Here is a 22856-nt window from a genome sequence, read left to right on the forward strand (position 1 = left end):
GTATGGGAGGGAATAATTGTACTTGAATATGAGTGTGACTTTTGCACAGGAAAAGCAGATTGGTCTGACATGGTTTTTGGGGAATTAAAAGCAATAAAATATAGTTTGTGTTAGACACCCACATGCAGAACAGTGTGGTCCGAAGCTGAGGAACATTTGCAAGTGTTATGAAAAATGACCAAGCAGAGGATGGGCTGCTAGTGGTGGTATGCCATCTGGGAATGTCTCTAGGGAAGCTCAGTATTCTCACCTCAGGGTTCTTCACATTCCATTGTCCCTGTGATTTTTATTTATTTATTTTTAATGGTTGTCTGACTATCGTTTGGTTCTAACGTGGGAGTATTTGGAAACCAGGAATCGTTTACTCACCTTCGCTCACCCCTGTGTAGGAAGCAATGTTAGTCAACATTGAGGGTGTCCAGGGCATCCTGACATGCCTACCTCCTCCCCCCACCACCTCGCCCCTCCCAGGCTGCACACATCTGTACCCTTATATACATCTGCCCATCAGTGTTCACTTAGTTTCATTGTCACCGTTTCCATTATGCCACCAGGAACTGAAGACAGTGTCTCATACAACACTGACCTGCACAGCATCTCTAAAGCATGTCCTTAGCCCACCCTTCCCTGATGAGGGAGCAGCCAGTGTGAGCTAGACTGACATAGGCCGTCCCTTAAGAAAAATGGGGTAAAATGGACTTTGATTCACGACATAGAAATTAACCAGAGAGAGAAGGGTCGCATTCGAATGCTCTGGTATCTAGTTATGGAGAAACTTGTTGGAATGAGATCAAAGAGGAGGAGTTAGGAGATTCCACACAAGACCGAAGTTATGGTTCGAACCAAAACATCGAAATAAATTACAAAATGGACAGTGGGTTTTTACTTCAGCAAAACCTGTGAGACAAGAAAAGTAAACCTGCTCTGTCACAGAGATCCTGGGGTGGTCTCACAGGACTCACAGAATGCTGGAAGCCAGTTGATGCTGTCATCGACATTTTTGCTTTAGAGCTGTTGCTACTACTAGTACTTTCAGGAATTATTGTCTGAGTGAAGTATAAAAGCATAGAAAAAGGATAGACGATACATTTTATCACTATGATGTATTTTTCTAACAGTTATTCTATTCTAGAATAAAATAGCATCTTACACCTCATGTCAGTTAAGGATAAATGGTTCACCTTGAAGCTCTAAGAGGAGTCTGGCTGCAATCATCCCTCCTTTGATGAAGAACATATTAGCTGAAATATTTTTTGATTTCAGAGCTTAAAAATAACTGGTGTATTCCCAAGTTATAGAAAATACCATCCTTTTATTATTCCTGAAAAGACCATAAAAGAGTATCTATTTGGGAAGAGGGGAAGGACTGTATCCATTAAGTTTTATCTACACAGAATCAATATAGGCAAAGACATACACACACACACACACACACACACACACACACACTCACACACACACAAACACACACACAAAAGTAAGTGACTATTTTAAAATTTGAGATTTTACATACTTACATATTTATATATATCTTACATGTATATATGTGTGTATGTAAGCATGAGTATGGCATATATATATATGTACATATATACACACATGCACACACATATATTTATATGATATATGATTTTATTTTCATAACAATAGATTTGGATCTGTGTCAAAGGTGAAAAATGGTATATGGCGGTGTTTGAGTTTCTTAATTGGTCAGCTCAAAGACAATTCAGTAGCACATATGAAACCATACTAAATAGAGGTAAGAAATTCTCTGTTTCACCACTCTCTCCAATGGCTACAATTTTGATTTTCCGTTTTGTTTTTCTGTCTCTGGTATTGGTGACTACGTCCCAGGCCTTGCATGGGCTGGCTAAGTAAATGGCCAATGGAGTACCAACCTTGGTCCCTTTGATTTTTAACTTATATTTTTGAGTTTGTTATCAGTCATGTTACATCCTTCCTACCTCCTTCCATCCAAAATAAAATGTAGTCAATATTTTTGTAGGAAAAATGTGGTCATCTGCCTCTGTGCTGACTGGATGTGTGAAGTGTGTGTGAGTCTGGGCCACCTGGAGGTTCTGTCCTTCCTCATTATACCAGGTAGAGGAGGCAATAGCCTTATGTCAGAGAGCCTTCTCAGATGGGAGCCATGTGAGGGATGGCTCTTGGTTTTGTTTGCTCTAGAACTGAGTTCAAACCTTGGCCTAGAATAGGGATACAGTTTTTTAGATATTCGATAAAAAATACATGGCTATCCTCAGAGATATAATTCTCAGTCTATAAGATAGCTGCATGGTGCCATCTATGCAGTTAGATGGTCACTCTGGAACTGTTAATTTTCTTCCCAAGACAGTGACATGGGCTTAGTGAGCTCTATACAATGGACAGCAGTGATCTAGAATGCCACAGTGCAGAGGGTCCTGGGGCTTTTCAGGGTTGACAGGGTGGGCAGTGTACACTTGCCTGGGAGGAAGGGACAGACATCAAGAGACAGTATAACCACCATTACCATTAAGTCACCTGCTGTCCTGCTGTGAACAGTGCATATGTGACCGTAAACCTAGAGAAGAGGGAGGCTAACATAATGATTTCTGACATTTTTAGTCTAAAAGTTTGAAGTTACAATTCTGAAAGGAAAAGATGAGCATTATCAACAGAAGGTAGAAAGGACTAGAAGAAACGACACTTGGAGCAGCCATCTTGAAAGACAGTAAAGATGTAGACCCTACATAAATAGTAATGAGGATAAGGCAAATGGAATGGGTCATCCTTATTTGCCTGAATCTCATAAATCTCTATGCTGTGCCAGCTATGTATATGGATCCTGAAAGCTGTTCACTGTTGATACCTGCTTTATCCAGTTCTGTCTACAGCAGGACAATGTTCCTTCAGCAGTGCTGCTTGGGGCTGCAGGGCCCGAGATACCACTCATGCTTTTGGTTAACCTTCACCTCCTGCATCACTCCTCCTCTTTGTCACCATTGACCTCATTTGCTTCATTGCAAACAAACCCATTGTTTAGAAAGTAAAAATACCTGGAGATACTGTCCCGGGAATCTAAGCTATCCATCCTGTGTGCTGCCTGGGCCCTGGAGCCAGCCCCCGAATGCTCGTCGATTGTGTCCAGGCCGGATTCTCGGGAAAGGTTCATAATGTGGTTCTGGTAGTACATGTGGATGCTTTCCCGTGTTGGAACATTGCCCTGCAGAAGAGGGGACACGACAACGGTTCTCATGAAAGCACGTGTTTGAACAGTGCCAGCCATTGTCAATAGTGACAACTTGTAGCACTTGCACACATCTATGGTAAGGACTGATGAGAGGCTAGTAAATTTAGGGTTTAAGGTCACATCATTTATGGTCATCAGGGTTAGCCAATATTACTAGATACGATGATTGATCTTCACTGTCAACCTGACTGGATTCAGAACTACATAGGACACACTTTCTCAGAATATCTCAAGGGGCATTAATAGAATGATTTAACTGAGGAAGGTGGATCAGTCACAAATGTGTGTGACACCATCCCATGGGCTGGGATCCTGGACTATATAAAAAGTTCAAATAGAGGAATCCAGTCATGCTGGATAGTTGTATGTCAATTTGACACAAGAGAAAATCATCTGAAAGGAGGGAACCTCAATTAAGAAAATGCTTCCATAAGACTGGGCTCTACATAAGCATTGTCTTAATTACTGATTGGTAGGGGAGGGCCCAGCCCATTGTGGGTGGTTTCATCTCTGGACTGGTGGTCCTGGGCTCTATAAGAAAGCAGGCTGAGCAAGCCAGAGGGAGCAAGCCAGTAAGCAGCACCCCTCCATGGCCTCTGCATCAGCTCCTTCTTCTAGGTTCCTGCCCTGTTCAAGTTTCTGTCCTGACTTCCTTTGATGATGGACAGCAATGTGGAAGTGTAAGGAAAATAACGGCCACCCCCAAGCTGGTTTTGGTCATGGTGTTTTATCACAGCAATAGTGTCTAACTCAGATACCAGCTGAGTTAGCAGCATTTATCTCTGTTTCCTGTCTGTGGATACAAAGTGACCTTGCCTTCCTCTCCTACTGCCACACCTCCCCAACCATCACCACTGTAGACTGTATCCCTTCAAGCTGTAAGACAACCCTCCACCCATCCTTAACTTGCTTTTGACATTTGATCATGGCAAAAACTAATGTAAATAATATGTCCGGTGTGACTTTTACACGAGGACAATTTTGCTATATCACATCACTTTTCCAGAAATTGGTTCAAGCTGAGTGGGTAAAAATATCAAATCCCTGTTCAAATAGGTTAATTTCAGCTATGTCATTTATTTTCATTATTAATTTTTATTTTGGTATATTTTATATATTTTTAGAAATTTCTCAGCCCCATTATGGTATAATTGACAAAATTATATGTATAAAAATAGACTTAGAAACACAATCTACAAACCATATATAACTTTTGTTACATCCTAATTATTTTTTTCTGGAGGTTTCAGATCAAAATTCCCAGATTAAAATCCTATATTGGGCACAGCACACCTATAAACTCTGATAGAATAGAGAAAATGAATAAACTGGGGATTTTCCAAGGATCCATTGGTGTGGATATGAGAGAGAGGGGAGGGGAGGTTTACACCTCACTCAAAGAGTTATGAGTTATGTAATTGCTCTCCAGGAAGATTGGATTTTATTTTAGAGTTTTAGATAAGGTTGTCTTCCTCAGGTTTTCCTGTGGTAAATACCAAGCCCAAAAGCAATTTGATGGGAAAGAATTTGTTCAGTTTTAGAGTTTATAATCCATCACTGAAGGAAGCCAGGGTGAGAGCTCAAGATGGGAACTTGGAGGCAAGTACTGAAGCAGAGTCCACAGAGGAGTGCTGCCAACTGGCTTGCTCACTTCCCATGATTTGCTCAGTCTCCTTTCTTATAGTCGGCCTGCAATGGGATGTGACCCTCCTGTATCAATGGCTCACTGATGGAGCCTTGTGATGGAGGTATTTCCTCATTTGAGGGTCTTCTTCTCAAATGGCTCCAGCTTGTGCCAAGTTGGGGGAAACCAACCAAACAACAGCAACAGCAACACAACTAACCCGGACATCGGCTGACAATCTGAAATTCTAATACCTCCACGTTTGAAACCCCTGGAATGCCGACATGATGTCATTGGGTGGAAAGTTCTACACAAATCCTCCTGGACAGTTGCAGTTAAAATACAAGCACACACGGAATAGTCTAAGAAATAACTTTAAGGTCATGTGTATGATAAAATAGAAATAAAATTTCCCATTTGTATTTGGGTTCCTTCCCCCTAAGTATTTCACTATTTAGGTGAAAATTGGACATTGGAAACTCCTCTAGCCCCATGCATTTTGGGTTGGGATGCACCAAGTCCATGTGGACCTGGCAGCTCTTTGAACGTACCAAGTAATAAAGGAGAGGCATTGCATTACCTTCTTTATCTCTCGAGTCAGCATGCATCTTTCAATCCGCAGGACTGTGGATATGTCGATGTGTTCCCTTGAGATGGAGTTGAGCCAAGTGGTGAAACTATCCACTGTGGCCAGGAACAGAACCCACGTGAACTTCAGGATATTAAATATCCTCTTGATGATATTATCTAGGCCGAAAGAAGCATGGCACAGTGTCAAGGACATGGAAGCTGCCAAGAGCTGTGCTGTTGAATACAGTATGAGGTATACCACATCCAGATCTGGATTCTGCAGGATTGTCCCTAATGGGGACTGGGCTCACCATCCTTAGAGACACAGAGGGGAACTAAGGTCCAAACACTTGTGTAGCCTTCTACACAGAGAGTGGCAGAATTAAGTCACACTCAGGTGGGATTTGTCATGTCAGTCATAACAGGTCTCAATGTAGTCTCCCAGGGCCCCAAGGGACTGACAGAACCCCTAAAGATATCAAGTTCAGTGTGTGGGGGGGTCAAGTCCCTTTTGTATGTGAAACTGTTAACTATACTCCATGTATAAAATCTCTACACACTGTCCCTCATAGTTTGAGCCATCTCCAGATTACTTTTAATACTTGCTACTAGGATCATTCTGTTGAAGTGTTTGCTACACTGTGTTATTTAGAGGAAGACAGAAAAAAAAAAAAGATCTGTATGCATTCAATAGAGATGCATTTTTTTTTCTCCTTAAAACATACTGGTATGTGGTTGGATGAAGCTGTGGCAAGTGAAACCTATGCATATATAGGCCTGATTGTAAGAGGTTTAGTAAAAGTAGAGATTGCAAAACAAAGTGCCCCTAGTATTGACTTAAGAATAGGAACTCTTTGTGCCTGTCTCATGGGGGCTCGTTAATGCTTTCCTACAACTGTATTAGGGATTATTGGTAGGACCTCTTTATTCCCCTTCTGGCAAACCACTTTATCTTTCGTAGAGCTCGCTCTGTGGGCTGTGTGTGCTCACAGGCCACTGTTCCATCTTCTTCACACAGTTAGATGGGATTTGATGTCAACAATGAAACCCTTCACACTGCATCCATCATCACCTCCAGGAAGCCCTGGGATTGCTAATGTGAATTTTATCCTTGACTACAGCTGGGACCAGAAACCCTGGGGAGCTGTCACACAGGCACTCAGCACTCAGCACAGAGTTCTACTGTGATCCAAATGTCAACAGCATGCACATCTCCAGAACTCCCTAGAGCCTATCTGTAAGGCCTTTGGACACTCAGAAAGATTGGGGGGAGGTTTAGTGACAGGTGACCTCAGCCTTAGAAACATCACTCAGCTTTAGAAACATGAAAAGTTGTGTCACTTGGAACAATGTGGATGACTGTAGAGGACATCGTGTTGTGTGGCACAAAATAAGCCAGGTGTGGAAAACCACACGCCAGATGATATCACTTATATTTAGCATCTAGTCTGGTGATACAGAAACAGAGAGCAGAGCCACAGTACCAGGGCAGGGATGGGGCAACTGGGAAAGAGTGGCTCAAGGCAAGCTTGCAATTATGTGATCTACAGATGCAGGGGATGGTAACTAGCCATTATGTATTATGTTGGGATTTGCCAACAAATAGACTTAAGGATCTCTATGGCAGGGAGCAGTCAATTGGCTTTGTACAGGTATAATGAAACCATGCGTTGTATGCCCATTACTAGAGACATCAAGGAAGAGTCAGAATAGAAGGACTAGGCCATTCTGTCTGTCTGTTTGTCTGCCTGTCCTAATCACTTAGGTATGTGGGTAAGTCTCTCAATCACATGCCAGTCTCACAGGCCCCTTGTCTAGTGTGAGCAGATGTGACCACTGAGTTGCCTGTCTTTGCCCCCCACTGATCTCCTCTCTGATTTGAAGGTCACAATGTGAATCAGAGTTTGACTTCATGATACAGGAAAAGAGCTGGGTTTGAACTAAGTGGTCTAGGAGGGAAGACAAGCTTACTTCTAGTAAAGTTTTGCTTGTGTCAAAGGGTCAAGCAAGGAAGGGAGCCTCCAAGTAAATGCCATACCTGATGGGGTTGAGGGGGAATGGGGTAGCAAGTATCAAGATAAAGAACCAGGTGGGGCCAGACTCTTGATGTCTGATGTCCCCATGGGCCCACTGTCCCCATGGGAACATTTCCTGCCTATGCAGCTACCACTCCTGCTGCTCCTCAGGACTTTTTTTTTGGGCTGTTGCATCCCTATGCCTTCCATATGTCTTAAGAGGTGAGAAGCAACAGAGAGTCCTTTGCTGAGCAAAATAGCAAAGGCAGAGATGAAGGCCCCATGAAGTGGGAAGAAGGTAGGGACAGCTGATGCCACAGAGGAGTGACACCATGTGAGAGACTCCAAGATGCCTCCCTTCCTCTCTGCATTCCCAGTTTCCATTCCCAGTTTCCTGATTATTTGTTTATTTATTTAGTGTATGCATATGCCAGTGCTCATGTAAGAAGGCCAGAAGAGAGTATCCAGTGTCCTCCACTGGCATTCTCTGGCATTCTCTTGAGGCAAGTTCTCTCTTTGAACCTAGGACTGATGTTTTCTTGACTAGGCTGGACGTCCCCGAGCCCTCATAATTCTCCTGTCACTCCCAACTGTCACCATGAAGCTGGAATTCCAGACCTGTGCAGGATTTCTGGCTTGTTACCTGGGTTCTGAGAGCTGAACACCAGCCCTTATGATGATGCAATGAGTTTCTAACTTGTGAGCCATCTCTCCAGCTTCCCTTAGTCATTTAAGTAACTCTAGACCAAGGCATCCAATCCCCATACTTATTTGGAGATGACACCAAGATACATTTACAGACATAAAAGCAAAGTTTGAGCCCTGCAGGCTGAACAACTTAGAGCAAGAGCCACTAATATACTACAGTAAGTCTTGGAGTTTTTAAACAACATATTCTTATTTTATTTTCTCCTATTTGCAATTAGTCACTTAGAAGTAATGGTTATTAGTTGATCAGCATATTGTCACTTAATGACTTACTTGTATAATTTATGACATGTTTAAAAATAGCTAACAGAGAGGATTATGGGTGTTCTTAACACAAAGACGTAACAAACTTTTGAGCTGATGGAAACATTCATCAGCCTGATGTCACGATCCTCCATTGTCTATGTTTACCAGAGTATGTATGTGTAGCACCACTGTATCTCAATTTAAAATGTTCTATTTTTTTTTAAAGAAGAAACTGTCAATCATTTTTAAAATGTTCTTATTCTGGTAGCTTCTATGAAACAGCATCATTGTTGATCTCATCCACAGGCACAGGCCTGAAAGACTTTACAGACAGATAGGAGCCCGACATTCCATCCCACGCTCCAGAGGCTGATCCTCTCTCAGGAGCCCATCTCCATCTCAGCAGCGAGATGAGATTTCAAGGGGGTAAGACTGACATCCTCATTGTTGGGGTTCATAACCTTGCAGTACCCTTCTTCACCACACGGGGCAGTGCCACTTCCTTTCTTTTCATTTTTTATTGAGAATGAATTCACTCATACAATATATCCTGACCAGAGTTTCCCTCCTTCCATTCCTCCCAGTTCTCCTCCTCCCACACCTCTCCCCCAGATCACTTGATCCTCTGATTCCCTTTAGAAAAGAGCAGGTCTCCCAGGGATATCAACTGAAACTGACAAAAGAAGATACAATAAGATCAGACAGAAACACTGCTCTGAGGCTGGCCTAGGCAACCCAACAGGAGGAAAAGAGTCCCAAGAGCAGGCAAAGACGTCCTCTCAGATCAGCTTTGTCCCTGTTTTGTTACCTGGTCCATCAGATTTCTTTTTGACTGGCTCATCCTCTCGATCTTCCCATTCCACTGGACCTGCACATAAAATATGTTTCATCTTGAGCAATTTTCATGACCAAAAATTATTCAAAAAATATTGTGGCTGGACATACACTTGTTGAATAAAACAATGGTGAAGTGAGTTTGCCTCATTAAATATTAAATCAAACTCCATGGTTACTAGACTCAGACGCCTGTAACAGTGATTAATAGCATGACAGTAGGAGAAGGAGTCAGAATACAGTCACAGTTCATATATAAGCTGAGCGAGGAGCTGATGGCTTGACTACTGATTATTTCTAACACAAAAGGAAGACTTTCTTAAATAAGTAGGGCTAGCATCATTGCCCATGTAAGTAACTGTACAAAAATACACCTCTACTATGCAGTAAGTAAACAAACCAGTAGGAAATACAGGAAAACATTTGCTTAATATTGGGTGTTAGTGGCTGTCTTTTGTAGCAAGACAATGACTCTTAAAATATCAAAAATTTAGGCATGTTTTGATATCAAAGCAATTCCATATTGTTTGGATAGTCATGTATCATAAACTAAATCAAAATGCAAGCATTGAACAGGGAAGTGTGATAATCACACACCACAGGACGCAATATGCCTGTTGTACAATCAGCCATAATTAATAAGAAGAGAACAAACACTCCCATAGAATGCAGAAGACAGTAACAGCTTTGTTTGAACTTTCAGCTATAAAGTATAAATTATGCAGCCAATAGAAAGTAAAAACACCCAGTATCATTAGATAAGGATTAAACTAAATTCGAATGAAAACACAAGTCATTTGTCATCCCTCAGGAAAGAAATAATAATAATAAGAACAGTGAGGGCCTTGGTATGACATCATAAGAAATGTACTTCCTTTATCTGGCATATAAAAGCATAAATTACTAAAAACTTTTGGGGGGTGTTGAGGAAGAAGCTATTAAAGTGTATGAAGCATAACCTTCACCCAGTTCCTACTTTTAAGAATCTATCCTGGAAAAGTGTGTGTTACTCTTAACCTCTGTCACACTTTCATATACATTCATGTATGACGATATGTGAACTTTTTGCAAGCTAGTATAGCATTGTTTGCTGATAAAAATCAGGAAGCAATCTTTATGTCCATTAATGAGGAAATAATTGAATAAATTATGCATGTCTGCACTGTAGAAACTTTTATAGCCATTTAAAAAGCCCTGGCAGTTTCATGAATATTTAATTGGAGAACTGTTTGTGATACATCGCTAACGAAAGTGCAAGATGCCTTTGTGCACATGAACTCAAATCTAAACAGTTAACGAACAAACAACATGCATTTGCCAAAGGAGAGAAGACCAATGGCCTATCTGGGTAGGATGTATTTTTCCGGAAGGCTGTGTGTGTGTGTGTGTGTTGTGTGTGTGTGTGTGTGTGTGTGTGTGTGCGTGTGCATGTGCGTTCATGTGCACACACGTGCACAAGCCTATGCAGGTACATTCACCAGATTCTGGACCTGCCTCTACCACTGGCCTTATTGCATTGGGTGTAGGTTAAATTTATTTTTAGAGAAGGCAGTTATAGTTACCAGGAGATACTGAGAGAGGGAAGATTTTTTTTTAAAAAAAAAAAAGAACAAATTTTATAATTAATTACACAAGAAATTTTTAGTTATTATGTTTTAATTTATTAACTTCATAGGTACCCATGGTTGCATTATCTTTTCACAGAATCAAACTGTAGAATAGAAACCTAGGGTTCCCTCCAACCACATCATTTAGCTTCCAGTCTCCCAAGAAGAAGCCACTGTTATTAATACAATATGGTGGGATTTTGTTTGTTTTTCTTCTCTTACACGTAGACACTACGATAAATGCCCACTCACAATATAAAATACTGAGTTGAGGTATTCGGATTTTCTTTGTTCCACTAGTGGTTTCAGTAATTGCCTGCTAAATATTAAAATATTGTTTTTCACCTAAATGACAGGAAACTACTAGATAGTATTTTTACTAGCTACTTTTGTGCCAATTTAACACTAGCTAGAATCACTTTGGAAGAGAGGACCTGAATTGAGAGAATGCCCCCACCTGGGGTCAAGCCTGGGGCACATTTTCTTAAGTGACAACTGAAGAAGGAGGGCTGAGCTCCTTGTGGGGCAGGCGGTCCTGTTATTAGAAAACAGGCTTAGCAAGCTTCTGAGCAGCCCTCACGCACCCTTCCCAAGGTCCTGCCTTGGCTCCCCTCAGTGATGCACGACAAGCTGCAAGGTAGAATAAACCCTTTCCTTCACAAGTTGCTTTGGGTCGTGGTCAACAGAAAAGAGACTTAGTTAAGAGAGAATTCCACCACGCTTTGGTAATACAGTCTCTTCCAAATCTTCAATTCTATTGGACTGAGAACCCTAGCTGGAGGCACCCTAGGTATCCCAAGTCCCCTCCGGTGCTCCTCTGCACATAGCCAGCAGCTGCTTGCTGGCCAGAACTCACCGTCCCCAGATCCTTTGCGTCTCTCCTTCTGCTCTTCTCTGGCCAACTTTTTCTTCTCTTTCCTCCTCTGTCGGAGTGCCGTTTTAGGATCAGTAATCCAGGCTTGGTAGACGAACTGAAAGGAGACAGTCCAATTATTTTCTGACTTTCGAAAAGTAATTAAAAGTGAAAATGGACCTAAGTTAAGCTTCTTCTGTGTAAGAATGTTTTTTTTTTTCTCTTACAAATTTCTCTTATGTTGAGCTGACTTCTGCTGATTTAGTTGTTTGTTTCTTTGCTTGTTTGCTTGTTTGTTTGAGACAGGGTCTCGTTCTATAATCCTGGCTGGCTTAGCATTTACGTTGTAGAACTACCTGTTTCTGCCTCCCAAGCTTTGGGTTAAAGGCAGGCACCACCACACCCACCTTAAGGTGTTCTTTTGTTACCGTAAGATGTAAAGTATAAACAGTTGTGGAGATATATTCCTTTGGAGTCACAGATGATCTGGACATAAACTCTGGGTAAAAGAAATAAACCATCATTTCACAGAAACACCACCACTGTTTGTAATACTCAGCCATGACATTTAAGCTCTCTGCACTCAACAATCTAAAGCCAGAGGTCTTGATAAGCCTCATTAGAAGAGTCTCTCCTACCACAAATGTTTTCGTCCACAGTAAAATGACTTCTTTAATTGTCTTATTTACTTGGGAGCAGTGAGTTATGCATCTTCAATAATCTCCTAATAGTGGTTATGGGTAACTTAGAAAGATCTTCTGCAGAGGGATGAGTATTTTATAAGTAAAATAATGTCAGTGTAAGAGTGAGCTACTCCAGGGAAGTAGGAGGGACACGGGTGCCTCAGCTTGCCCTTGGTCAGTTGCATTCAAGAGCTGACAACTGTTGCATCAAAGTTTCACAACCAATGACCAGGAAAGAGCAGTTTGGAAAGACCCACCCTCTACATCCCTAGAAGCATGCAAAAGCAATAAAACTAAGACCTGATATATAAAATCAGACCCCTAGAAACCACGAAGCCAACATGCTTAACATGCTTAACATGCAACACCCGGTCTCAGGGAAGCTGTGTTTTCCATCGGCATGATTAAGACAAGCATACAGAAGGGACAGCTGTAAACCCATAGAATGTCATTTTATCCTGGATTATTTTCATGTTTCAGGGTAGTTTTTGAAAACACAACATAAACAGATTGGCGTTCTGATGTCAACAGATAATAAAGATTCAGCTCTTTCACATATGGAAATGTGAGGAGTACATGGTTCAAGAAAATAAAACAAAAAAGAAACTTCCTTCTTCCTCACTAGTAGAAATGTGAATTTTATGGTCAATTGACACAAATGCAAAATTGGTATGATTCCTAGATAATAAATCCTGGAAGTGAAATGTCCTATTTTATGGAATTAGAAGATGAACTGATGCTCAGAAAGATCAAAGCAAGGACTGCTGGATCTTCATTGAACATGTTGGTTTGAGAGTCTGGCTTCTTGTCTCTCAGGTTCAGTACATTAAATGGCAAATTTGCACAACACAGTTGGTTTTAAAAGAAACGGAACTAATAATGAATCTTCAGGTTTAAGAACAACATAGGATGACATTTCTTTCAAGGAACGTATTAAACTATTATTCTTTTATAAAATGAAAGAGTCCCAAGTAGGAGTTAAGAGGCAATGATCTGTGAGTATAGCAGGCACACAGATTGTAGGATATCCTTTTTTTTTTTCTGAAGAGAAAGCAAACAGCTGGGAGGGAGAGAGGAGGGTGGAGAGAAGCAGAATTAACAGACTTTATGAAAAGCAAGCGAGGGACCATCAGTGACCTGACATAGTGAGGGGAACTACTGACTCTGTTGGTCGCTAAGGGGTGAAACCCATCAGTATCTTTTTGGTGAGAGGAACATTCTAGTCATGCAAGCTCAGGAAGCAAGGGAGAGCAACCATCCTGAGAGCCACTGACTTCTTGTTCTCAGGCAAAGCCATCTCAGGATGGCCATTTTGAAACATACACATTTTAAAGTTCCAGATATCTGGCTGAGGGCCAGTTTTGCCTTTTCCTACTTCAGAAAAGGGTTCTGGTCTTCACCGAGTCAAGAAATGGAAGATTTTGGCTGACCTCCCAAATCATGACATTACAGCTCAGTCTAACTCGCACCCAACTTGTTGGCTCTGCTCAGGTGCCAGACTTTTCAGTACATCAGGTGGAAGGAGAAAGTGTTTGGAAAGTATGCACACAAAGGCTGAGGACTCAGATAATAGTCACTGCCATGTGGATGTTCGTGCATGTGTTTCTGACTTTATCTTAAAGTTTATCTTCATTATTAGCGGGGAAAGAGAGACTTGTTTTTATCAAGAGACCATTAAGCAACAACGCATATATTCTTTCAAACAGAGAGAGTTTCATCAGAGTGGGGATTCTTAACTCAAGTGAGTAACAGTGTATTGTCCTCTAATTGGACTGCGATCCCAAAGCTTCTTAACCCATTATTTAATCATCTGTAACCTTATTTAAAGTAACAGAAGGGATGGATAAATCTCAACCCCTCTCTTTAAGAATTTTAAAATTACAAGTTGATGAATTTTGTATGTATTCCTAGAGAAGAAAAGATGAAATCCACAGAGAGACAGCAGCAGTGACTATTAATTCAAGTCAGCCTTCTGAAATCCAAAATGAAAGGCAGTCAGAGGTGGAGCTCTGTGGCTCTAAGTAGAGCTTCACCCTCAGAGCTTTACAGAGACTCAGGATTTCAGGTCCATATGACCAGTGGAAACAGAGTCAGCATGGAAATGAGAAAAAGGGCAAGGCACACTGGTCTCTGTCACTATCCCAACTGTTTGCTTGAACACAAGGACCATCGTATCAACATGGACCCAAGTGTTTTGATGTTCATGCCTGACTGAGTTTGGAAGAAAAAGCATGGGACTACAAAACACAAGAAGGGTGACTTTTTTTTTTCTTTGTGGATTTTCATCGTGAGGTGACTGTGCTACTTCCACCGTGTATTGGATGGATGAAACACATGTGTAGTTAAACTGTAGTCATTTGTAGCACTGTTGTGCTCTGGGAGTGAGCAGCGAGGAAAGGAGACATGCTGGATCCAGGAACTAGACAACTGGATCCAAATTAGGAAGCTAGAGACTAACAAGAGGCTGAGAAGGGGACATATCATATCCAGGGGAGGTTTTTGTTTTTGTTTGTTTGTTTGTTTGTTTGTTTGTTTTGGAAGATTGTTCAGATGGTTTATACCAGCTTTCTGAGAAAAAAAAAAAAGATTAACGTTTTACTCATTGTACACTGATGCATACAGATTTTTTTCTACTAGCTTTCTGAGAAAATGATTAATGTTTTACTCCGTATAAACTGATGCATGCAACCAGATGTAACCCTTTGAAAATGGGATGTAACTTACGTAAAAATATGAAGAGAGAAAGTACACATATATCTGCATTTTCTCTTTCTATTTTTGATCATCTCCGCTGGTGTCTACTTTAGAAAGCAGTAAAATGATAAGAAGTCTGGCTCGTAAGAACCCTTTTTGAAAGACTCAATGTTTTACATCCATATGATATTTTCATTATACAACTCTTAGAATAGAGAAAATGTAGATATAGGATTTTTTTTTACTAAAGTTCTACGGAGCAGAGAGCCACACACTACACATCAGTAAAACATGAAATACCTTTGCAGCTCTGATTAAATACTGAAGAATAGTTTTGGGAAGTTTAATGACAGACTTTGGCAAGGCTAAAATGGCTGAGGCAAACTTCCCAATAGCTCTCTACAAAGAAGGACAAAGCAAGAGTAATTAGTAGGGAAAAAAACCCCAACCAAACAAAAGTTAACAGTTTAATATATGATGTTGCACGGGCTTGTCTCTACAATTAACGTTGAGGTTAAAGCATGCCAATCACCGAAGCTAGAACAAAATGTACTGGGCTTGGAAGTTAGGAAAAAGCAGACTCAGTCACACCGTGTAGTCCATAAACACAGTGAGGATGGCTCATATTCTCTTCTTGCTGTACGGTAAGTGCTGGTTAGCATAAAATTCATTACATATAAGGCAAGGCTGTTAAGTCATTAGTATTTGGCAAGCACCTTCATTCATGCACACAAACATGGTCTCCAAACACACAGAGGAGCAATGGATAGGTTAGGGAGGCAGCATCACACCAAGGAACCTCCACAAACCACTTGGCTTTTGGATGTCATCACAAAGACTAGCTGTTTTAGCTTGCCCAGTTATGAAAGCCCTGTCTAGGGAACGATGCATAGCCTTATCATGGGTGATCAGTGGGTTTTGTAGATACCTTTCTATAAGTCCTGTACTATGACAAACAGGATATAGCTGTTCCAGCTGTGATCCAGAGGTAAGAGAAATATGCACAAATAGTTCACTCCCTATGTACTGACAAGGCCTCGTCTTCAAGAAGGATGGATTGCATCCTACTCCCATTAACATTGTGTTGGTAGGTGGGTCAGAGCTGGGCTTGAGTCAGCAAGTTCCTGAACAAAGAGATCTCAGCTGAAAAAGATCAGGACTGGGCTGGCTGTTTATGGTTTTCATTTAGTATTCTGATACCATTAGTAATACAAACCCTAAAGCTAGTTTTCAAGATCCAAATGCAGTATTTAAGAAATCATTTCAAAGCAAAGCACGTGTATTATTTATACAATCAACTCTTTCACACAGGGAACTATTCAAGCAATCCGAGGCGTGGTCAAGAAATCTGTCTACTTGCAACAGAAAATTTTTTGTTTAGGTCATCAAAGTTGCTTTGAAGTCAGGGATGAAGAGCTGACCCACATCCTGTTCATGGGAAGTGGCAATTAGGATGTCACTGAGAGGGAGCATTGCTTCAGTTTAATTAGAAATACACAATTTCAGATATTCACCAGAAGTCTCTGAGAGCTGCAACGTAAGAGTACAGAGGAGGTCATCCAGGCCTGCAAGTGAGACTTGTCAATTAAAAAGCAACCACCATGTTTTTACCTAGTGATGGGCGCCATTGTCCCATCCCTCTAATTACCTGGAATGCTGACTTCCGTGGTGGTTCTTCATCCTCCTTTTTAAGTTCCTCTTCTTCCTCCTCTTCACTATCCGTTTCAAACAAATAATAATCTCCACTCCTGACCACTAAGCAAAACAAAATATTTGCTTATTTCTTGAAAGATAACACAAGAAACCTGGGGGCTTATTAATGAAACACACACCCCACCCCCACAAGATACACAGATGGCCTTCAAGAAGACCACAGCAAGAGATGTTAGCAGGAGAAAACAGACGAAAAGAACCCATTTTAGTCTAGGGTTATACAGTGCTGGCATGGCTGGGTCTACAGAGCATGAGGCCTTGTCGGTGCCATTTTAAGAGATCAGCAACTATGGGGTTGACCTGACAATTTCTTCCTTCTTTACTGTTTTATAGGGCTGACTCCATTTGGAGATGCCAAGATACTTGAACACCCTTGTTTTGCCATTCATCAATTTTGATCATCTAGACAAAGGCCAGAGTGAAGTGGAAGATTTGGCATGGTCTGTTACAGACAACCAATCAGGGTGACCCAGGATGAGGCCAGTGCCACCAGCCTCTACTTCACTTTAATACTATGCAGACCTGGCTTCTCCACAAGTAACACACGAGGCAACAGAAGACAAGACATTCGAAAGAGTTAAAAAAAAAACAAAAGAAAATAAACAACAACAACAACAACAACAACAAACATATTGCCACAAAGAGGAAAAGGGTAGGTAATATCAATAAACAAAACAAGATAACAACGTCGTGTCTGACTGCTTTTGCAAAGAGCCATAGGATGGACTGAGGACAGCAGCCTTGGTCCATAGGGTTTGGCTCTGTCATACTTCTGGTCAACAAGCCATTCCCTGGGAACATCATAAAATCCAAGGGGAACTCTACTGACCATCAGGTGCAAAGCACAAACAGTATGGCCTGCTTCTGCCTCATCTGACACTTTCCCTGCAAGAACATACTGACTGTGTCAGGAATGGGAAAAGAGAAATCAGAGTTGTCTCGTGACTTAAAGACAATTAGGAAATTCAATCTTTATATTTGAAAAATTTTTTTAATTTAATAGAGAAAAGAGACTCCCTTCTGATGCTACAAGAACTGTACCATCATTGTGGGATAGGATACTCATGATTTCTAATTGTATATGGGAATTGCAAACTACGAAGGCATCTCTGGGGTGAGATAATGTGATGTTTTAAGTTATAATTTGGACGTACACCTCATAAGGTAACAGGAAACCTTGGCTTGTTTAAAGCTAGTTGCTCAAATGTCACTGGCTATGGTCAAAAGTTGAACCATTTCGTCTACAGTATCAGATGACTCTGCACCTTCATTCGAGAAGATGCAGAGTGAACGAATTGGGCCTTATATCCTTGAACAGAAGCACCGTGGTTTGTTACTCATGTTTTGAAGGAAAAACAACCAGGCCTAGAGGATTGGGCCCAGGCCCAGGGGAATCAATGCAATTCAACATAAGGTAACAAGAAGCAAGAACAAACCAAAATCACAGCATTACATTTGACAGTGAGGGAGACCATTCAAGTAATGCCTTTCACTTAAGCTCAGAGATTTTGCAGGGAAGTTTTTGTGGACTCTCTATCACATGGTTTATTGGGACAAACTCAGGGCAATAATGAGATGGGACATTTACCCTCATTATAGGCACGGAGATCAATAGTAGCTGGAGTTGTATTCAATCATACCTTCTACCACTTCTATTCATCAGGTTGAGCCCAAATGATTTTCATCTCAAGCACTGATGTTATCGTTAGTAATATCACCAATTTATCATGCAAACAAGTGGAACTGGTACACTTGAAACAGTGAAATATTTTTTCTCTAGGTCTCTTAGTCCTTTGGAAAATATTGTTGAAGAAAAACTAGTGAAATTAAATACTTTCTTTCGTGTCTGCTGCTAGTGATAATTTAAAAAAGCACATCATACAAGGCAAAGCACATGTATAAAGTCAAAAGTCCATGCACATTAGTGCAGATGAAGACACTGCCTCCAGGCTGTGTCCAGACACAAAACACAGATGTTGGTGTCATTGGTAAATTACTTGGTACGAACCTAACTTTTAGAGTTCCACACTTTGTCCACAGAAACTTGACCCTTTATGCCAGATATGTGTCAACAAAGCAAGGTTAGGTAACGAGTAAGGTCACATGGAACTGATAAAGAGATACACTCCAGTGGGAAGGAAGGTATCATTGAACAGCAATAATGCAGTCCTGTGTGTGTGCATAGGTTTGGAACTAGCAAATTTGTCACCACAGCTTGTGCTGACATCTTTGCTGCTAACCAACCACCTTAATGAGTGTCGTTACTAATAGCCACTGCATCTCCACTTAAAACTCAGCATCTCTCAGAAATGATTCGGATGCCCAGTCCAGTCACTCAACAGATAAAAGCAAGGTCCTCTAATAACTTTCTTCCAGATCTAAAGAGAAGTGCTGGAGCATGAAGGGTTAAAAAACAGTCAAGGACCACAGTCCTCCCCTTCTGTTCCTTTCAAACTTGGAAAGGAAAATATATTACACAGAACAAATTTAGTACCACCAGTAGAATACATTCCAAACCATGCATTACAGACAGCTCTCCATTATTGCACTGTAAGATGTTGTAACAAGGCACACAGAGTTGATTATCGAAAGAGTTTGATATAATGAGGGTGAAATGAACGAGGAAAAATCTAATGCCATTAACCATCACTGGGAGTGGGGTTGTTACCAACATGGAAGGTGATTATCAAAGACCATATCCAATTCTTTTGAAATGATTTCGATACTGAAATGGAGAGGCAACTGTAGTCACTGCAGTGGGAATTTACCCACTCAGTATGATGTGATTTATGAAATGGATAGGTCACACTAAATTAGCAAAGGCCCTTTAAAAACAGAAGAGTAGGCACAGTTTACTTGTGACTTGATAGAGTGGGCATTTAGTGCTGTTCACATGTTGTTAACCTGACTAATATACCAATGACCCGAAGACAGAGGAGCCACATTGGAGTTCAACTTGAAGTTCCTTTGAACGTGGGCAGAAAATTAAGTGGAATTCATTGCAATCTCTCTTTTTGAATTTTAACCATACTGCTGAAATTCAATATTAAAGGTTTACATCTAATTAAATCCAAAGATAGAAAGCAGTTTTCAAATTTCATGCTATTTAAATTGCCTTGCTGATTTTACAGGACAACTGGGGTGAGAGACACCAGTTGCAGGTGGCAGTGACACTCATGATTCGGGATGGAAAAAAAAAACTGATTTGTGTAGTTTTCTAATGGCTTCCTAACTAGCAGGGCTGCTCTTAGCACTGTGTGAGTTTCTTTGTCTGACCAAAATAGTTGTAATTGTGGATTTACAGTGTAAGCCTAAAAAGGGTGAAAGATACTACACATTATTTTCAAAACAATGACTTCTCACTCTTCCACTATACCTAAGGAATCCGGAAAGACTAGATTATAACAAGGCATTCCATTATCACACCATTGTCCAGTATTGCTTTTACAGAACACATAGAGCCAATGGTATCTGTAACCACACATCTATGTTTATAATCAGGAGGGAAACACATTGTAGTTTATGTGTCTAGCAGATGCTGCTTTCCTGGTTTTTGCTATTAGTTGGTCACATCTGAGGCTGGGGCTGCATTCTAGGCATAGGTGTTTGGGGTATTGATTGTTGCAGAATCATTTTGAGATTTGGAGGAATTTAAGTACAATGCAAATGCATTTTAGGCTCTGTCAGCTACTTACTAAACACACTTCGAAAAACTCTCAAATGCAAATGAAATCAAAGCTCTGGGAAGACAGGGAGGGAGGCTCATTGACATCCATGCCCAGTGCCTTACAAAGAGGGTCACAGACACTTTTAACAGAGCAGTCATCCTTCAGAGTCCCAGCAGGGGCCAAACGTATCCTTAAGGGTTTTAAACCACACATGGAAAAGGAGCAGAGCTCTTGACCACAGAGTTTAATAGCACAGTTCGTTCTTCACTTTCTTACGTAGTACTCTCTACATCATATCTTTGGCTAGCTTTAGCCATCATGCTAATTTGTCGGAAAGAACAAGTCCATGGGGCCCAGGGACTCGTTAGCACATCAGTGCTCTTACACTCCGACCCCCTATCAAGTCACAAGGGTCAAACCATGCATGGGGCACATGGATCATGGGGAGCCTGAATTCTGGTCAAGGATATAAGGATTAGAACTGATGAGATTGGAAGAGGATCAACGAAACCTACTGGAAGCATGATCAACCCAAGGCCGCCACCACTGCTTTTTTTTGCCCTTGGCTTTCTGTTTGTCTGCTTCTCCTAAAATGAAATATGTCCAGACATTAATTCTTTGGAAGTGAGCACACACGTTTTGAAAACCACGCTTTAACAACTCAAATTGTCAAATCTAGGTAAATTGCAAAAACACATCAGAGGCCAGGAAAGGGAAGTCGGCTAACTATAAAAATCCTCATGTGCTAACAGTCCCCTGCAAAGGCCAACACTGAAGGCTCTCGACAGCATGCTACATGTCCACTCTATGCCTAGGATCTGAAGGCATGTACGGAAATATTAAAAAGGAAGTATTCATTAAAATGTGTCTTATGCTGAATTTTTTATCATTAACATGAAAGAATCGTGGCTCATTTAAAGGAAATACTTAGTGGTAAATAATTCATTAACATGCATCAAGCACAGGAGTAGGACTTTTTCTTTTGATGACATCAGTACACGATTGGAGGACAGTTACTACTAAAGTAGAGATTCTAGGAACTTGAAAGAGACCATGCATTTTTTTTTTTTAATTCCCCTAAGTGGAAAAGCATGCAGGCACCTATACAAGTCTGTGAAAGCTATATTTGGATAAATCCGTAATTAAATATAACAATAAGTTTTATGTTTCACAGTGAGTTCCTTGTAATGAGCAGCAGCTGAACTTTGAATTATAAATATTCACAAGTGACATACAGTGCTCATGCATATTTAATTTTCATTGTTGGATTTTTAGACACCAAAGGCAGCGTATCCAAAACCTCTTCCCTGAAGGAACAGATTAAGCAAACTGCACACCAATTTCTTTAGAAATATGTCTGTGAACTAAACCAGGCATCATTAAAGGCATCATGTTGAAGAGTAGACACTTGCAAAATTATTCATTCACTTAAGTATGTACTAATGACACAAACACATCTAGTCACATTAGGAGGCTCCTGGTAGCATGAAGGTGAGTGGCACTTTACAGCCCTACCGACAGCATGCTGTTATCAGATGTCAAAGCACTCGGTAAGATGAAAATTTGACATACTTTCATCATCTTCTTCTGAGACTTTCTGGATGTCCTGGCCTTCCCCTGACTCCTGGGTCAAGCTCAGCATCCTCTCCTTACCCTTTTTGTACTTTTGTTGCCGGGCTTTGATGCGATCCATCCTATAAATAAGGCAGTGTTAGTAACAATAAGAGGATATGAGCAATAGTCATGCCATGGCCTGCACTGTCGGTGCGTATTGGGTATCCAGATATCGGAATCCATGAGCAAAGTGGCTTTGAAGTTTACTTTGAAGTACTTAGGGATTATGAGATCATTGTTGATTAGCAATAAATAACTCTCTCTCTCTCTCTCTCTCTCTCTCTCTCTCTCTCTCACACACACACATATACACACACACACATACACACACATACACACACATACACACACACACACACACACACACACGGGGGCGGGGGCAGAGAGACGGAGGGGGAGAGGAAGGGGGAGAGGGAGAGACATCATGGTTCTTTGTGTTAGATACTGGGGTTAATGATATGCTCAATAGTCATGATGCTAAGGTTAGCCCTTGATATCGGTTCTCATCTTGTATCATAGTCAGTCTGATTATGGCATATTATAACCAAAAGTTTTACATTTTTTAGTTGCTTTTTGTTTATTTATGTGAATGAATGTTTCACCCCCATGCATGTATCTATGTGTAGCATGTGCATGCCTGGTGGCTGCAGAGGCCAGAAAAGGCCATTGGATGCTCCGGAGCTGGAGTTATAGATGAGTCCTGGGAATAGATCCCAGGTCCACTGGAAGATCAGCCGTGCTCTTAATGCAGCAGCTTTGCATTCTTAACATAATACAAAGAATCAGGTCTCACTTATG

General features: G+C 41.0%; 1 protein-coding gene across 2 annotated transcripts in view; it reads right to left on the bottom strand.

Annotated features, from left to right (window-relative positions):
• Piezo2 (piezo type mechanosensitive ion channel component 2) overlaps positions 1-22856 on the bottom strand; it is a 357120-nt gene that overhangs the window by 31485 nt on the left and 302779 nt on the right. For both annotated transcript variants that reach the window (XM_021150566.2, XM_029472160.1), the window contains exons 30-36: positions 22017-22138; positions 20960-21031; positions 16712-16818; positions 11690-11804; positions 9201-9260; positions 5434-5600; positions 3036-3202 (exon numbers count right to left, since the gene is read on the bottom strand). In XM_021150566.2, the coding sequence (XP_021006225.1) occupies positions 3036-3202; positions 5434-5600; positions 9201-9260; positions 11690-11804; positions 16712-16818; positions 20960-21031; positions 22017-22138 (810 nt within the window). The remainder of the gene's footprint in view (positions 1-3035; positions 3203-5433; positions 5601-9200; positions 9261-11689; positions 11805-16711; positions 16819-20959; positions 21032-22016; positions 22139-22856) is intronic.

Source organism: Mus caroli, chromosome 18 (assembly GCF_900094665.2).
Source record: "Mus caroli chromosome 18, CAROLI_EIJ_v1.1, whole genome shotgun sequence".
NCBI classification, from domain to species: Eukaryota; Metazoa; Chordata; class Mammalia; order Rodentia; family Muridae; genus Mus; species Mus caroli.